This window comes from Anolis sagrei, chromosome 2 (genome assembly GCF_037176765.1).
Source record: "Anolis sagrei isolate rAnoSag1 chromosome 2, rAnoSag1.mat, whole genome shotgun sequence".
NCBI lineage: Eukaryota > Metazoa > Chordata > Lepidosauria > Squamata > Dactyloidae > Anolis > Anolis sagrei.
In genome coordinates this window covers 77686522-77704082 of record NC_090022.1, presented here as the reverse complement: position 1 = coordinate 77704082, position 17561 = coordinate 77686522, and the positions used below count along the sequence as shown (strand labels likewise).

General features: G+C 47.6%; 2 protein-coding genes across 4 annotated transcripts in view; one reads left to right on the top strand and one right to left on the bottom strand.

Moving 5' to 3' along the window:
- Positions 1-985: 985 nt before the first annotated feature.
- On the bottom strand, positions 986-2901 carry LOC137096182 (myb-related transcription factor, partner of profilin-like). Its single transcript, XM_067464797.1, has 3 exons — positions 2566-2901; positions 2241-2396; positions 986-1849 (listed from the first exon to the last, which is right to left on the bottom strand). Exons 1-3 carry the CDS (start codon positions 2899-2901, stop codon positions 986-988), a joined length of 1356 nt encoding a protein of 451 aa, XP_067320898.1.
- UNC5A (unc-5 netrin receptor A) overlaps positions 2303-17561 on the top strand; it is a 144670-nt gene continuing 129411 nt past the window's right edge. For 2 of the 3 annotated variants that reach the window (XM_060765615.2, XM_060765614.2), the window contains exon 1: positions 2303-3135. In XM_060765615.2, the coding sequence (XP_060621598.2) occupies positions 3033-3135 (103 nt within the window). In that variant the 5' untranslated portion in view covers positions 2303-3032. The remainder of the gene's footprint in view (positions 3136-17561) is intronic. The other variant, XM_060765616.2, reaches the window with a different exon arrangement.

Sequence of the window (17561 nt, the reverse complement as noted above, 5' to 3'; positions counted from 1 at the left end):
GGCAGGAGGTTTCACCCTCTAGCGCTAAAGTAAGGCAGGGAGGGGGAGGTTACGTGTCAGGAAAACTTGGGGGAGTTTTGCCTCCATGTCGGATTTTCTATCAGTGTTCAACTCCATCTGTGGGTGGATTTGGTCCCCTTCTTTTCCAGGATTCCACAACATACACAGCTTTGCCACTGGCATTGAACCCATGAAACTAACCAGAACCATACCAAGACTTTGTATTTGCCTGAGGCAAAGGCCAAGAGAGTGTGCATACCCACACACCAGCCCTGGGCAGAAAGTACCCAGACTGACAGCTGAGTCTCACCTCAAGCTTAGCAATGGCCTCCGTGTCTTCTGTCACAACTGGAAGGAGCAGGGCTCTCTTAAGCAGTGCTGGGCAGGCTGCAGGGTGCAAACACAACTCTGGTGGCACAACTACACACCCACTCCCTGCCCCTGTTGCCTGAAGTGGCTGCCTCTCTGGGTCTAACTGCAGGGCCAGCCTGGGAAGTGCTGGTAGCCACTGGTGTAGGGAGAGCTCTTATTTCCAGCTCCACAGGGAACTTTTCTGAGGATGGAGGTGGATTTGTGCAGAGACCTAAGCATGAGTTCCACACAAGGGCAGCTATGTATATGTGTGCATGTGTGTGAGAGACAGAGAAAGAGCTGCATGTATATTGGATGCACGCCTCATTTACTGACACAGTGACTCCATTCATTTGATGGGGCAAAGCAAGAAATGCTCAGGGGCGGTTTGGCCGGTTCCTTCCCCTGACATACAGACTACAGCACCTGGCTGTTTCCCATCCAAGGACTAACCAGCACCGACCCTGCTTGGCATCCAAGATCAGACAGGATGCGGTACTTTTAGGGCTGCACCGCCCTGTCTTCGTGTGAACAGACTCGGTGTCTGGTCTGGGAAGAGCCTGTTTTCCTTCCTCTGCCTCGGCCTGTTCTGTGCTCCTGTCATGTTCTCAGATGTCCTTCAGGCTCCCCTCCGCTACATCTCATATGATTTGCTCCTGTCTGGAGCATGCCCGTGGCCACGCGTGTCCGCGGCGCGCATTTCTCCCGGTGCCTCCTTCTCTGCCCGCGTGGTGCCGGAGTCTGCCGTATTGTTCTCTGCCTGTTTGGCCCCTTTGTGTCTCTCCGCCGCCGCCGCGTGTCTCGGCGTTGAAAGCGGCCCACGCGGGTTCCTCCCCCTCCTCTGCCCAACCTCCTTGTCTGACCCTGGCTCCGCCGCCCCCCCTTCCCCATCCTGCCGCGAAGGGGTCCCCGAGACCCCCCGTGTCCTCCCCGTGATGTCTCCTTCCCGCTGCGGCAGAGGCGGCGGCCCGGGAGAGCGGCGCGGGGTCGGTCCCAGGCAGCGGCTCCTCGGGGGACGTTTGTCCACAACATGAAATGCGGGTGATTGGCAGGCCCTGCTCCAGACAAGCGCAGGACTGGAGTCCGGAGGAGGAGGAGGAGGAGGAGGGGGGGGGCGGGAGGATCGGGCTCTGGGTCCCTGGGGAGGAAGGGGAAGGGGGCCGGGAAGGGCGCCGCGGGGCTTCCCCAAAGGGGGCTCCTTCCCGGCGCCCCACTCCACGCCTCCCGCCCAGGCTCTGAGCGTCGAGCTGGTGGAGGTGCGGTGCCTTTCCCACCGCCGGAGGTGTGTCTTCCGAGGAAGCGCCAAGTGCTCCCAGGCTGCGGCCGCCGGCGAAAAGACGGGCCTCTCGCCCGTTTCCAGAGTGAATGTTTGGAGTGAGGGGGGCGCGGGGGAGGCAGCGAGAGACGGGGCCACCTCTTGGCCCTCTCCTCCCTTCCTCTTGGGGGCGGGGGCGGGAGAAGCGCCCCGCGGGTGGCCTTGGCTCCCTTCCCGGGACACCTGTGGATTCGCCAGGCGGGAGAAAGAGAGGGAAACTCGGCCGGCAGATCAAAGCGGAGTATAAATACATATAACAATAATGACAATCATAGGAATAATAGCCGAGGCCTTGCTGTCGGACTGCTGAGTGGGTATTAGGGAGGTGTGCTGGAGCCCAGGTGGCGAGTCACCCGCCCCCGCCTCCATTTCGCGGGGAAAGGGGGCTCCCTTAGACTCGCACCACAGCCAGGCCCTCCCCTCCTCCCCTCCTCTTCCTTCCCCTCCTTTCCCCCTTCCCCTTCTTCTTCTTTCCGAGGAGGAAGGGGCGCAGGGCTCTTCCTGGCTCCCTCGTCCCCTTCCTTCCCCGCTGAGGCTCGTTTGTGTCTCCGAAGCCTGTCAGCCTGGAACCAGCTGTTGCTCCCTCCTTCCTTCCTTCCCTCCCTCCCTCCCTCCCTTCCGGGGGATTCCAGTCCGGGTTTTGCGTCCCCTCGCTGGCGCCTTTCTCCTTCCCTTCTGCAGTGCCGCCGCCGCCGCCGCGGACAAGGTGCTCGCAGCCACCCAGCGCTGCCTGGCGAGGAGAGGAAGGGAAGGAAGGAGGGAAAGAAGGAAGGAAGGAAGAAAGGAAGGAAGGAAGGCGGCGGCAGTGGCGAGACGCACCACGGCGGAGAGAGAGAGAGAAAGAGAGGGAAGGAAGGAAGGAGGGGGGGGGGACCAGGAGGGAAGGCGGGCGCTCCCGCCCCCTCGCTCGCTCGCTCGCTCCCGCGCTGCCTCTCTCTCTCTCTCAGTCTCAATCTCTCAGACTCGGCCGGCGAGGGGTGGATGCGGCTGGACCGAGTGTCCCGCTCCGTCGCCTCTGCCTGCTGCCGACTTCCAAGCCCCGGCGGCGGGTCCGTCCGGCTGAGCCACAGGCAAGGCTCGGAGGCCCGGAGGCGCCCATGGAGCCTGCTTTGAGCCCCGGGCGCGCGGTGGCGGCGGCGGCGGCGCGGAGTGGCCCCCAGGTGCCCTGAAGAGCCGCGCCTGCTCGAGTGGCCTCGGCGGCGGCAGCGGCAATCAGGCAGCAGCACTCCCAGCATCAGCAGCAGCGCCGAGCGGAGTCCAGCCGGGACAGACAGACAGACAGGCCCCTCTCCCCAGGGGCGGCCCCCACCCCTTCGCTGCCGCCCTCCTCGCCAGTCCCGTCCCGTCCCTCCCGCTGGCCCCTGGGATGGCTCTATGGCAGCCGCTCGGAGCCGGCGCCCGCGTGGGCCCGGGGCTGTGGCAGGTCCTGCTGGCTGGCACCCTCCTCACCAGCCACGTCCGTCCCAACGGTGAGTCAGAGCGGCTTTCGCGCGCGACGGCGACGGTGGTGGTGGGAGTAGCGGCGGCGGCGGCGGCGAGCTCTCCCTGGACGGCAGCGCTGCTCCTGCTTCGGCTCCTGCGCCCGCCTTGACCGAGGGTGGGGGGAGGGAGGTCCTCGGGATAGAGAAGGGGTTGGAGGGAGTCGTAAGCGTGTCAGGCGAGGTCCGTGGTGGGGGGGGGGCGGGGGGGGGGCGGAGGAGGACACAGGAGAGCCAGGGCAGCTCATGTTCCCGTCCTCAAACTCGTGGCAGGTCGCCGTCTGCGGGAAAGTGGGAGCATGGCCCGTGGTGGGACCGCTGGGTTCCAGAGAAAGAGAGAGAGAGAAAGAGAGGGAGAGAGCATTTGGCCTCACGAAGCAAACTTTGCAGCCTGGTTGCACCCCCTTAAAGGATCCATCGGGCGAAATGCCATGTGCCGTTCTGCCTCCGTTCCCCGCCCCCTTCGGTCTCGGCGTTGCCCCCGGTGTGGGGTTGCTTTTGCCGGGCCTGCAGAGCAGTCCTCTCCCCCAGGGATCGGCCCCACTGAAGCCCTTGGCCAGTTCTTTGGCTATGCCCCTAGTTGTGGGGTTAGGTGGGACTGCATTCACCCCCTCTCCCCTGCAGCGAACACTGGGGGCCCTGTCTCCATCTTTCCCTCTTTCTCCCCGATTTGGCTAGCAACACTTTTAGCAAAAAGACTGGAAGACTTCTTAGGAAAGATGCCAAAGAAAGCTTGCCTGAGTTGGGCCTCGGTCAGAGGGCCAAGGGATCTCTGCAGGTGAGCAATACCAAAGAGACCTGGGCAGCTAGGAAGGTACTTGTACCCAGCGGCTGTCAAGGGAAGCCGCTGTTAGGAGGGAAAGATGAAGGCACACACACACACACAGTTTCACCTGATTAGTCCTGGATCCCTGAGTGTGGGGCACCCCAAGGTGAAGTTTTGACAGGAGCCTGGCAGCATGGCTTGTATCAGAGGGACTGCCTGCCAGAGAGAGGCGTCCTGATGTGGTGATGTGTATTGCCAGCTGGCATGTGAGGCTATGTATGATCAGGTTGACGGGGTGGGGGTTGTCTTGGGAGATCTGGCCGATAAATGTCCCTCATTCCTCACCAACAATGACACCCATCTGTTCGTCATGGCCTGGCTGGGCGCAGAAGCAGTTTAACGATGGCAGCAGCATCTGGTCCTTGAAGAAGCAGACCATGGAGCCCCCCAGTCCATGGGAAACAGGGTTGTGGACTGAGGCCCAAAGTCTTAGAGGCTTTGCCAAGGTCAACTAGCAGGTCAGTGGCAGCGCAGAGATCTGGAGCCTTCCCCCATTTCCCCAGGGTTCTTTGTTAATCCCAGAAAAATTAACCTGGCGCACAGGTGTCTCTTATTTGCTCTCAGAGACACATTAGCTGAAGAATTCCTAAGCTACAGTCCCAGTCACTCCGTCATAATGCACCAAAAAGACACATACACGCACACACATGCACCCTCACTTGCAAGACTCTCTTGAGGATTGAAGGGTTCCTTATACATTGAGGGACAGAATTCAGCCACCCCTGAAGAGCCTCAGACATAAGCACCCTGCACATACAGATGTTCACATACACATTTGAGGGTTATATTAGCAACACACATGTTCACATGTGCAACATGGTACCCCCAATCCTTCCTGTGCAGGTGGGCCCCTCAGTAGGTAACATGCCTCCAGTCCTTCATGGCTGTGCATTTGCATGGCAGGAGTCATTAAGTCTCTCCATACATAGGCAGAAAATATTTGGCAACAGGGAATGTCCCTCTCTATACAGCAGCCACACACACAGAGTTGCATACTGCCCCCCCCCCCTTTACAATAGTTCTGTGATTATGTTAAAACCTGCTTAGAAGGGGGAGGACCTGGACCTGGAAGCAGGACTGGATACTGTTTTTGTCTTCCCCTCCCCTTGCCGCTGCTCTCAATGCCAGCGCATGGGAGCCAGCCAACTCTCAAGCCAAGCAGGGACAGGTCTGCCAGCCTGGAGACACAAGTACTAAAGGGGGCCCATGGAAGGGTGAAGTCCCTTGATGAAGAGCAAGAGTGTCTTACTGCATTTGGACAATGAATGGGGCTCACAAAAGGGGGAGGCGTGATGCTTGGCCAAATCTGACCTATTTGTACCAGGCTGGAGGGGAGGGGAGCAGACAGTTCCATTCTTTAACCTACTTGTTTTGCATTCTTCCCAATCCACAAGAGCCAGAGCCAATTGTTCCCTCCCTCCAACTCATGTTATTGTGTTGTTCTCAGGAGTCGCAGTGCCAGGCATAGCTGGGCACATTGTAGGAACTGGAACAAGCTTTGCAAAATCACTTGACTAATTCCACTTGATCCCCATTCCCTGCCACCCTGACTTTCCCAGCTCTCTTCCTTTGAAGCTCACAGTTGTCCTTCTGTCTCGGATTGCCTTTGTGCCTTTTGCAGGGAAAACAATTAAGACTTGCAGAAGCTTATAAACTAGTAAATCTATTATAGCACAAGCTTGCATGGATTACAGCCCATTTCTTCAGAGCCATGAAATGCTAAGAACAATACGGTTGTCATTGTCAGTACTTTCTGCGCGTCATTTTGATTTGTCATACTGTCCACAATCTCCTCCTCTGCCCCACCACCGTTCTGGAGAACACCTGATGAAGTGGACTATAGTCCATAAAAACTTCCTGCTTTTAAAGAAGCAATAGGTCTCGTTGTTATTCCCTAGTAGTGGTACATGTCTTCAAGTCACCTGTCAATTCATGGGTCTGAAGAAATGGGCTGCTGTTTGTGAAAGCTTGTGCTATAATAGATGTGTTAGATTTGAAGGTGCCACAGGACTTGGTTATTTTTACTGTGACAGACTGACATGGAAACTGCACAAAGAATGACCCTTATTCTTGATGAATGTGCAGAGGTATAACACCATCTCGTGTATTTGTAGAAATGAGTTGTCCAGCTCCCTGAGAATCTCATTTTCACTCCTCACTAGCAGACCTGAGAAAGAGGATCTGGCCCTGAGATCAGCAATGGGAAGTCATAGATATTAAAATTGCTAATCTTAATAGTACCAGTATTTAAGAAAACCATGAGACAAAAATCTGAGGAGGGCTGAATATATCAACTTATGGCAACCCCGTTGATTTCACAGGATTTTCTTAGGCAATGAATGCTCATAAGTGGGTTGCCATTGCCTTCACCTGAAGAATAGCCTATAGCCGCTTCATCACACTAGAGAAAAATCCACTTAAAATCCAGTTTTTGTCTCCTGCAGAATTCTGATGTTTGTAGTTTAGGGAGAAGCCTTTAACAGCCTCACTAAACTACAAACCCCAGAATTCTGCAGGAGACAGAAATCGGATTTTAAGTGGATTTTTTCTCTAGTGTGATGAGTTAGGATACCATCTACTATTCCCTGGCAGTCTCCCTCAGAAGTACTAACCAGGCCTGACACTGTTTCTAATACTAGATAGGGCCTGGTGTCTTCTCTACATAATCACAAGAATAAATCATTATCCCCTCACTTTATCTCCATGAAGTGGAGGATAAGAAGTGTAGGGATTAAAGTGGTACCCCCATTTGTCTCTTTTGAATTTCTCTGATCCTTCAATATGCAGTATGATCTTGCAGTACCTTTCAATTCAAGAGAAAGAAATGGTAGAAGACAGAATTTTAGTATAAGCTTTCATAGATTTAGTATACTTCCTTAGATACAGACTAAGTCTATGAAAGCTTATGCTGTGGTGTCTTTCTCTCAATAAGTCTCAAAGGTGCAACAAGATCCCGTTGCATACTGATATTTCACATTGACACAGCTCTGTCTTTGCATTTAGATCTTTTAATGCATTGGTAAAAGGACATTGGAGGGCAAAGTGGAGATGTGACCATGTTGAATTTGCGTTGTGGCCTTTTGGGAAGGGAACACTGCTGGACAGATTGCCAAAATCTGCTCAACCATATCCAGTCAGACAAAGCAACAGCTGAAGACAAAGGATGCCTCTGAGCTCTGTATGTGGTGGGACGTAGGAGCTTGGCTTCAGTTGAGGGGAGGAAAGGAAAGGAGAAAGAAAACTGGATCCTGTAATTAAGTTGGCATATTACTAGAATGCTTCTTGATTAAGCCCCATTTGTCCTTCCTGGCTGCCAGTAGTCAGATGGAACAAGGCACTGTCTGCTCATTTGGCACCAAAATGGAGCCTGGAGATCAACCATCCCTCCCTTCTCCTTCTTTCTTTGAGGTAGGGTACATATTAAGCAAGGAGAAACAGCACCCCACTTCATTTGACAGGCAGGAGAAAAGGGTAGGGTTGCCAGATACAAATGTCAAAACCAAATCAAAACAAAAGGGCGTTCTGTTTGCTCCACATGAATTCTGCAGAGATGTCATTCTTTCGTGTGAAAGGGCTAGCAGTCTCTTCACTGTGTTTGATCTGCTCTGAAGAAAGTCACAGCTCCTAATAAGCCCTGACACATAATCAAACAAGCAAACAAAACACACACAAACAAGGAAACTGCTTTGGGTCCCCCTTTTCACTTCTTGACTTTAATCCAGGCTTACTATAGTAGGTTGGGTGCTCTGCACACACTTTGGACAACAATTTCCAACATTGTCTTGCTGGCTGGTGCCGATGGGACTGCAGTGCAAAACAGTCAGGTGAAGGAGACTGCGATCCAAGGGCAAATGGGCCAGTCACTATTTCTCAACTCAACCTGCTTCATAGGATTATTGTAATGATAAATATAGGAAGGAAACTCACTTATACAGCTTTGTGTCTCTTGGACAAAAAGGCAGGATGTAAAAGCTGAAAAGAGAATCCCTACACAAGGTTCTTATCTGCCCAGGTTGGCAGAAAAGACAGGAATGAGCATTTGTTCCCATTCACACAATAAGAGATGCTCTTTCTTTCTTTCTTTCTTTCTTTCTTTCTTTCTTTCTTTCTTTCTTGACTCTCTGTGGTCATAGAGCAGTATCTTGAAGAAGGATTCTACTTTAAATAATTATATGAAAAATCTTGGGCCCGAGTACCTTGCCCCAAATCTTCTGATTACACTCTTATCATTATGAAATACTGTATATACTTGAGAATAAGCCTAGTTTTTCAGTGCATTTTTTATGCTGAAAAAGGCCCCCTTGACTTATACTCGAGTGAGGGTCCTGGCAGGAAGGTGTGGGGCTGAAAGAAGCCCTTTGCAGGGCTTCTACCAACTGCATGCCTCCTCCCCTTTTGGCACAGCAACCCAGCTGGATCTCTGTGCCAAGAGAGGAAGAGGAGGAGAAGGCACGTGACCTCTCCTCTCAACACAGCAATTCAGCTGGGTGCTTGTGCCGAGAGGAGAAGCTGTATCCCTCAATTTAAGTGATTTTATTGGTATCTATTTTTATTTTGAAATTTTCCAGTAACTGCTGCATTTCCCACCCTAGGCTTATACGTGAGTTATTACGTTTTCCCAGTTTTTTGTGGTAAAATTAGATGCCTCAGCTTATATTCAGGTCGGCTTATACTCGAATATATATGGCAATTATGGTGGTACTTGCTTAGAGGGCCAGCTGTGAACCAAGGACACTGTTGTACAAGTATACAGCAAAGAAGCAAAAAGATGTTGCCTCCAAAACTCCCACAGCCCAACTAGACAACATCTGAGAGGGAAAGAAAACACAAAGAAAATTTTCTATCCATTGAGTGATTTCAAAGCTCATGGTCCATGATGTGCATTGTATTAGCATCTTTGAACTGGAATAGCCTGACCTAGAGCACATCTGGAGGCTGCATGAGATGTGTTTCTAGATGTGGCCCAAGAGCTCGCCTTTCCATGCCACAGGAACAAAAGCAAACTACAGAATCAAGGTTGCAAGCATCCACTAAGACAGTGTGAATAGCCCAAGAAGCCTTTGGAAGCCTTCGTTACTGATGATGTCTGATAGGAGAGACAGAGAAAATGTAATGAGAAATGTTTTAAGATACATTGCATTTCATTTATTGAGTTTTTGAGGTGGGTGAGTGGAAGCAGCCAAACTATGGGTGCTTTCTCATAAGGCTTCTCTATTCTCTGTGTTTTGGGGTGCCATCTCAGTCCCTTCTTCTAGCAGACTGAAGAACAATTTTGCTGGATATTGTCAGGACCATCATCAGGACCAACTAGTCTACACTCTGATGATGACTCTTCCTGTTATAAATGTGCAGGAGGAAAAGCAGAGCCTGGAGTGGCTCAAAGGTCTACTGTGAAAAGTGCAGAGAAAATGTCTGTGCTATTCACAAATCACACCTTTTTATTCCAGATTAATCCCCATCCTCAACATGAATTAGAACCATTCCTTCACGTGGCTGCTGATGATTACTTCCCTTTCCCTAGCCATCCTTTTGTTCCCATAATTGCAGGACTTAAAGCACAGGAGGTTGATGGGTTCTCACCTGAAAAGCTGTCTTTCTCCCCACCCCCAGTTTTTAATGCCTGTCCCAAGGAGTGTTGCTCTCCCAATCCTTTGCTAATCCGTCACTTTGATTCTGGGCCAATTAACCTAAAGTGTTCTTCGCAATTATTAACAGGTATTATAATCACGATTGCATTCTTGGAACCCTTTTTGGAACAGAAGGTTATCAGCGGATGTGGTGGGAAGTCCACCTCTCACTATTCTTCAGAGATCCTGATGATAAAATATTGTTTAAAGGTGCTTAAGGTGTGTGGAAGGTTAGCATTGTGTTATTTTGTAAACAACCTTCTTAAATTAGCAGGGGTCGTTGCAAAAGGAATAAGGAGGCAGCATTGCCTTCCTGTCTGCATAGTGTTAAGAGACCATTGCTAAAAACGGCATCCAGAGCTGTGCTTATACTGCAAAAAAAAATACGTGTCCTTTTAAAAAAATGTTGATAAATCAGAGGCGGTATGAGGAGATGCTGTACGAATGACTGGAGGGCTAGCAGCCCTGGCTTACCAAAGCAGTTCGATCTGTTTAGTCTCTCCGAGAGAAGGGTAAAGGGTGACTTGATCACAATCTCTAAGTACCAACATGGTACGGAAAGAGATTTCTGACGGCAGCTAGCTCTTTAATGCAGCAGACAAAGGCAGAATGAGAGCCCCTGGCTGAAAGCTGAAGGCAGACAAATTCAGACAAGAAATTAGGTGCAGATAAGCTGCACCCTCTTAGCACAGAGGAAGAAAGAAAGTAACCATTGGAACAATCTCGCTACAGAATTGCCTGCCTTGCCATTGCTTTATGCAATAAAGATTCCTTTCACAATAGCTCTTATGGCAGGATGAGGCACATGTAAGATCTTTCCATATCCCCATCTTCTGAGCAGCCAAGAGCACCTAGCACTGCCTCCTGACTTTGGGATGGCTCCCGGGAACTTGAGCTAAGCTGACCTGGGACTCCTTGGCAGCTTGTGCAGGGGTCAGTTGAATCCAGCACCACCTCCCCTCAACTGCATACAGAAATGGGAAGGAGACCAAAAGAGCCGTTTCTTCTCTCCTTGAAGAAGAGAGATCAATAGTGAGAAAAAGGGCTAAAAGCAAACTAACACTTCTAGGAACTGTGTGCCAAGATTCTTCTGGAGGGAAAAACGGTTGGATAAGACTGCTTGGCCCAGTTTTTACAACAACTCACAACAGACACTTTGGATGTTACAGTTTTCTCATGCATAATTCCTGCGTTTGGGTGCTCAACCAATTTCCAACATTCTTTTTGTGCGCCAGAAGTGAGCACTTTAAACCTCTTACCCCCACCCTACACAGTCCTGATAGCCCCCTGCCTCCCATTTATAAAGACCAAAGGAATGGTTGGTCTAAAAATCCATTTGTCGTGACATGAATCTATACCACTGGGGGAAGTTATGAATGTTCAGTACATACAAGAAGATGTGGCATAGATAGGAGGGAAGACCAATCTGTGACCTCTGCTGATATTTGGTAGGTATCTGGAGAGGGTACTGGCCCAAACTTTGCTTGACATTGTGCTTCTGCTGAGTATATAATGCACCTTACTTGCTCAGCTTGGGCTTGCATTCACAGTATTTCCATTGTGATGAGTGCTCCATATCATTTCCATTCCACTGCAACAGATCCAGATCAGAGAAATTCTAGTCATAGAGTAATAACTCAGTCTAAAGCAGTGGTCCCTAACCTTTTGTTCTCCAGATGTTTTGGACTTCAATTCCCAAAAATCACTACCAGCTATTATGGATTGTGTGAATTGAAATCCAAAACACCTAGAGGACCAAAGGTCAGGAAGTACTGGTCTAAAACCACCAGATCCTGTCTGATCATGGAAACTGAGCAAGGTCAGCCCTGATTAGTACTTGGAGGGGGACCACCAATAAATACCCGGTACTGTAGAGAAGAAACTGGCAGGAATTAATTGCCTCAGAAAATTCTGTGAAATTCATGGAATTGTCATAAGATAACAGGTGATGTAAAGGCACATATGCACATGGGTCAGGTGGGTTAAGAGATGAGATACCCTAATACTAGTTTTAAATTTGGTGCAATAGCAATGAAACCAACTTCCAATCAGATCTGAGTCTTCCCTACGCTTGTTCCCAACATAGCATCATAACTGCCCAGCCTATAGTTTAGAAAAATTATATTTTTGAATTACAACTTGCTGGGGGAAGGGGGTTCTGGGAGCTGTAATCCAAAAAATTATTTTTCAAAGCTCTTTTGGACCCTTTCCTTCCTTCTCATCTCTGCAGCCCAGGTAACTTTGGTACCGATGCTGTAGTTTAGTAAATGTCAAGCCCTGTCTACAGCCCTATGCACTTGCCAACTCTGCTCTGCACTTGAGCTTCAACCCACTGTCTTCTATTCCAAACAACTCAAGGTATGACCAATGTCAAGTGCTGGACTGTCACACTGCACTGCATTGTGACAGGTCTGGAGCATTCATCCCATGACAAAGTCTGTGTGGAGAGATGTATTCACACAATCAGTTATTTTAGGATAACAACCCTTTATCTCCCTGCAGTCATTGATGTTATTACCTCTTCAGGGAGTGAATCATAAGAAGAGAGTCTCTTTGGGCAGGTGGGGATTCAATTCAAGAGCCCTTGTCTTGCTTTTCTTTTATCTTCCAACTAAGTGTACACAACGGCAAGATTGTTGTCTCTGATTTGAATTAGTTAGTAGTGTATAGAGTTCCTGCCATAATCAAATGGCTAGATACAACCCAAGGCAGTAGGAATATTGGATTACAAAGAGAGTTTGGGGGTGTTACTTTTTTAGACTGCAACTCTGGGATTCTTCAGGAAGCATGGCCACTGGCGATGTTGGTTAGAAGATTCCATCAAGTACTTTAGTTAGAATTTTTTAATGAACTCTAGACACAAGAAGTTGCTGTATATGAGATCAGACCATTAGTTCAGTATAGTAAGACAAATATAGTTGCATGCATTCATGCAAACTGCACAGAAATTAGTACTAGATATGGCTTAGACATGTCCATAGTGCCTTTATTTTCAGTTGCAATGTCCCAATTTAGAATTTCTTAATTTCTGACCTCGCCAATTCTCCCAGCCCCAGAGTACAAGCAGAGCTGTTCTGGTTCCTTATCCCACCGGTACCACTTAGGGTGCATATACACTGTAGAATTAATACAGTTTGACACCACATGGAAGCTCTGGTTTTACATGGTCTTTAGCATACTCTGATAAATAGTACTGGTGCCTAACCAATTCCAGGTTCCAGTCTTCAACTATCTTTGAGTTGGCCATCTGTTGGGGGTGCTTTGAATGCAATTTTCCTGCTTCTTGGCAGGGGGTTGGACTGGATGGCCCATGAAGTCTCTTCCAACTCTATGATTATATGATTCTATGATATTCAGATCATTGCCAATAACAACATGAACGCATAAGAATGACTTTTCTGTATCGGACCAAAGACTCACCTTTTCCAAAACAGGAAACTCAGGTGTTCCTATGTGGACTTTTGTTTGTCCCATGTCCGTGACAATTAGAAATATGCTGCCTCTCAATTATAGTCTGGAAAGTTATTTTTAAGAAGAATTAAGATAATGACATGCTGAAGCCATTCATAACTAAGCAGTGTGTAGGATGGTGCCTTGAGTTTCCAGAGCATCCTCCTACCATTGCTCAGTTATGGATGGCTTCAGTGTATCATTATCTTCATTCTTAAAAGATCTTTCCAAGCTCACTTCTTAAAATGGCATTCTTTTCTTAGTTCACTTGGCCAATACTCATTGACAGAAGTGCCTTGAATTAATTTGAATTCTAAAGGTAGTGCCTGTCACCCCATCATGTGGCAATGAATTCCATATGCTAATTAGGTACTGCATGGATATGCTGAGTCTACTGTCAGTCAGCGTCATCTGGATAACCAAAAGCCTAGCATTTTGTAGGGAAAATGTTTTCAAATCCCTCTTGATTTTTTTTAATAAACTTCAATATTTTCCAATTTCTTTATGTTAACTCCTGCTGCATCTTCTCCAGCTATAGTGATGAAGCCCCTCTCCAAGACCTTCCCACGCTTTATCCCAACTGCAGACCAGGCAGACTGCCAGCAACTGATGACTCTTTTTTTGTTTTCTATAAGCAAATATTGGCTGAAAACTGATTTCATTGATGACATCAACTGTACTCATACGTGCGTGCTTCTTAAAATACACCCAGAAGTTTATTCCACCCCAGACAGGCCCATTGTTCCAATGTCTGAACACAGGCAAACCATTCTGTACATTTGGAAATATAAACCAGCTCTACTCAAATGCTGGCCTACAAGCCATCAGCTGTCGGTTTATAGTGTATCTCTAGGAAATTAAACAAACAAAAATAATAGTGCAAATATGAAACAGACTTGAGCATCTCTTATCTGAAAATCCAAAATATTCCCAAATCCTAAATTGTCCATGTGAGAGGCTGAGAATGACACTTTTGCTTTCTTGTGGTTCAGTGTACAGAACTTGTATAACATAAGCTTCAGGCTATGTGCATAAAGTGTATATGAAACATAGTAATGGACCCCATCTCCAAGATATTGCATTGTGTACATATAGCCAAATACAGGTATTCCAAAATCTAAAACATTCCTAATCCCAAGCATCTGAGATAAGGGATACTCTGTACTACATCCTGGACCACAGGGAGCAGAAGGAAATTGTTGGTCCATCACATCAAATAGCTTGACTAGATGCTTGGAACTGAACAATCCTCTTAGAACACAGAAGAGCAATGTTCTGATTGAATGGCCTCCCACAACTAAATCTCCTTGACCTCAGAAAATGATGATCATAACAAAAGACATAAAAGGAACACCAATCAGCCAGAAAACAGTGTTTCCACAGTGGTCACCGAGAAGTCTATGGAAATGACATGTGCAGAACACAGAGATCTGTCCCTAGTTTTGGCTCCTGCGCAGCGGTTATGATTCACAGACATGTTACTTCTTCAGAGCCTGGGAAGCTTGGGAAAGGTCTTCTTTTGAATTATAACTTCAACTATGCCCTAACTAGCATAATTTCCCTAACTAGCATAGTTTCAGGTGGAGGTTTCTGAGAGTTGTAGCCAATGACTGGGATCTTGTTGATGCACTATGTCCACCTAACTTGTATCAGAAGAAAGGGCCATGGCCATTGCATCTGTGAAAGAAGCAAGCTGTTGAATTTGGCCTTTTTCCCCATACCACTACTGCATTTTTCCCAAATCCTATAATCAGAAATGAGGATATGTTAGAAGAGGGATTGGAAGAAAAGCATTAGAAAGCAACATACTTGTAACAAGTTATTATTTGTTTTGGGGTAGCAGTGGCATCATATGTAGGAATGATGTTATTGGTGTAAGTAAGTAAGTAAGTAAGTAAGTAAAACTTTTATTTATATCCCACCCCATCTCCCCACGGCGACTCAGGGCAGCTTACAACATAAAAGGCAAACATTCAGTGTCGCACAAATACAACAATAAGTTAAACAATACAGATAAATAGTATAAAACATTCAACCGTATAAACAAATCACATTTATTTATCGTGTCAGTATCAACCAGACAATTGTATTACATTTTAACAATTTTTTTTAACAAACAGACAAAACAGAGTTTGCAAGCTTGGTAGTTGATTAAATGTCCTTTGACCAGTAGCTGGCCACTTGGAGTGCCTTTGGTGTTGCCGCAAGGAAGTCCTCCATTGTGCATGTGGCGGGGCTCAGGTTGCATTGCAGCAGGTGGTCAGTGGTTTGCTCTTCTCCACACTCGCATGTTGTGGATTCCACTTTGTAGCCCCATTTCTTGAGGTTGGCTCTGCATCTCGTGGTGCCAGAGCGCAGTCTGTTCAGCGCCTTCCAAGTCGCCCAGTTTTCTATGTGCCCGGGGGGAGTCTCTCATTTGGTATCAGCCATTGGTTGAGGTTCTGGATTTGAACCTGCCACTTTTGGACTCTCGCTTGCTGAGGTGTTCCAGCGAGTGTCTCTGTAGATCTTAGAAAACTATTTCTTGATTTAAGTTGTTGACATGCTGGCTGATACCCAAAGTTGGAGATGTCTCTGCCTTGGTCCTTTCACTATTGGCTGCTACTTCCCGCCGGATGTCAGGTGGTGCAATACTGGCTAACCAGTGTAATTTCTCCAGTGGTGTAGGGCACAGACACCCCGTGATAATGCGGCATGTCTCAAACAAATCACATCCAAAGCAATAAAACACATTACACAATATCAGTAAAAATGGGGATCAGTAAAAATGTGGTGTGATGAGCAATGCATTCTGGTTGCTTTTAAAAGTTACTCTTTAACTAGGTTTTAGAAGGCTTTTCCATGTTGTATTAAGCCAAAAAAAGAAAGAAAGAAAGAAAAGAAAAAGCAAAAAAAGACAAAAGGAATATAATGAGTAAATAAACAAGTCCCCTATGTACAACACACCAAAACAGTGAATGGGGATTTTATAGCAAAGTAAAAGTTCATTTCCACTGCCTGAGTTGCTTTATTCTTCCCAGTAATTCTCAGTGTTTTCTAGGGTGGTGGTATAAATGTTGAGCAGTATTCACTCACACAAATCCCTCCCGCTTTGCCTTTTGAAGTGGAACACTCCCACACACCTGGACCATGTGACCATTCTGAACATGTAGTTCAGTTCTGAATTCTCTCCCTGCTTTTCTTGGCTGGGATCGATCTGACTGCCTGAGGGCCCTTTCAAGTGCTAATCCTGTCTGAGTCTTGGATTTTCCTTCATTTGTCCCTGCATTACAAGAGGAGTCTCAAGGGGTGTGTGCTTTGCCTAATGGAAGAGAAAGGAGGCCCAGAGTGGCCAATAGTACCTAAAACTTCATTGGGTGGCCTGAGCGCTGATCAGAAAAGCAGGCCGTCAGCCTGAAGGGTAGATGTGGCAAGTGCACCTCCCAGAGTTGATCGGGCTCCCAAGGGAGATTTTCATAGCTACGTTGGCTTCCCATTTCTGCATGGATATTGGTGTGACAATCTGCAGAGCTGTGCCGGCACCAGTGGATTGGGCAAGGCAGATAAGTATGTTTGCCTCATGCGGCGTTACTGTGGAAATAGGGATGAATCAATCTATGTGAATATGAGCCTGGGAGTCTATACCAGCTTGTGTTTATATCACAGATTCTGAAAATTACTTTTTGGGATTACAGTTCCCAAGATCCCTCAGCCAGCATAAGCACTGCCTGAGAGTTATGGTCCCAAAAAAGGAACTTTGCCATTCAGGTTTTTATGTTGCCATGTTTTCTAATCAGCAAAAAGGGACAGCCAAAATTCATGGCATGCAGGGCGGACAATTAGGAAGTAGCTATTAACAAGTTTGTGTTCTACCTAAATACCAAATGAAAGTATTGATTTCAGTTAATTAGCCATGTATTTCTCTGTAAAGTTAACGTATTGTCTACACTTGTAAATCACATGATGTACACATTTTTGTCCTTATGAAGAGCCCACTTCCCAATACAGGGAGGTTTGAGGCATTACATACAATCTATATAAAAAGGCAAGCTTCTCAGGCCTCAAAGAGGGAACACCCCTAAGACTAAGGGGCACTACTCAATCCTATAAACCAGGGGTCCTCAAACTAAGGCCCGGGGGCCGGATACGGCCCTCCAAGGTCATTTACCCGGCCCTCGCTCAGGGTCAACCTAAGTCTGAAATGACTTGAAAGCACACAACAACAACAACAACAACAACAACAATTCTATCTCATCAGCCAAAAGCAGGTCCACACTTCCCATTGAAATACTAAGTTTATATTTGTTAAAATTGTTCTTCATTTTAATTATTGTATTGTTTTTAAGTGTTTTTGCACTACAAATAAGATGTGCAGTGTGCATAGGAATTCATTCATGATTTTTTTTTTCAAATTATAATCCGGCCCTCCAACAGTTTGAGGGACTGTGACCTGGCCCTCTGTTTAAAAAGTTTGAGGACCCCTGCTATAAAGGATAAGCATTCTAGCTCTCTAATAAGGGACACCCACCAACCCT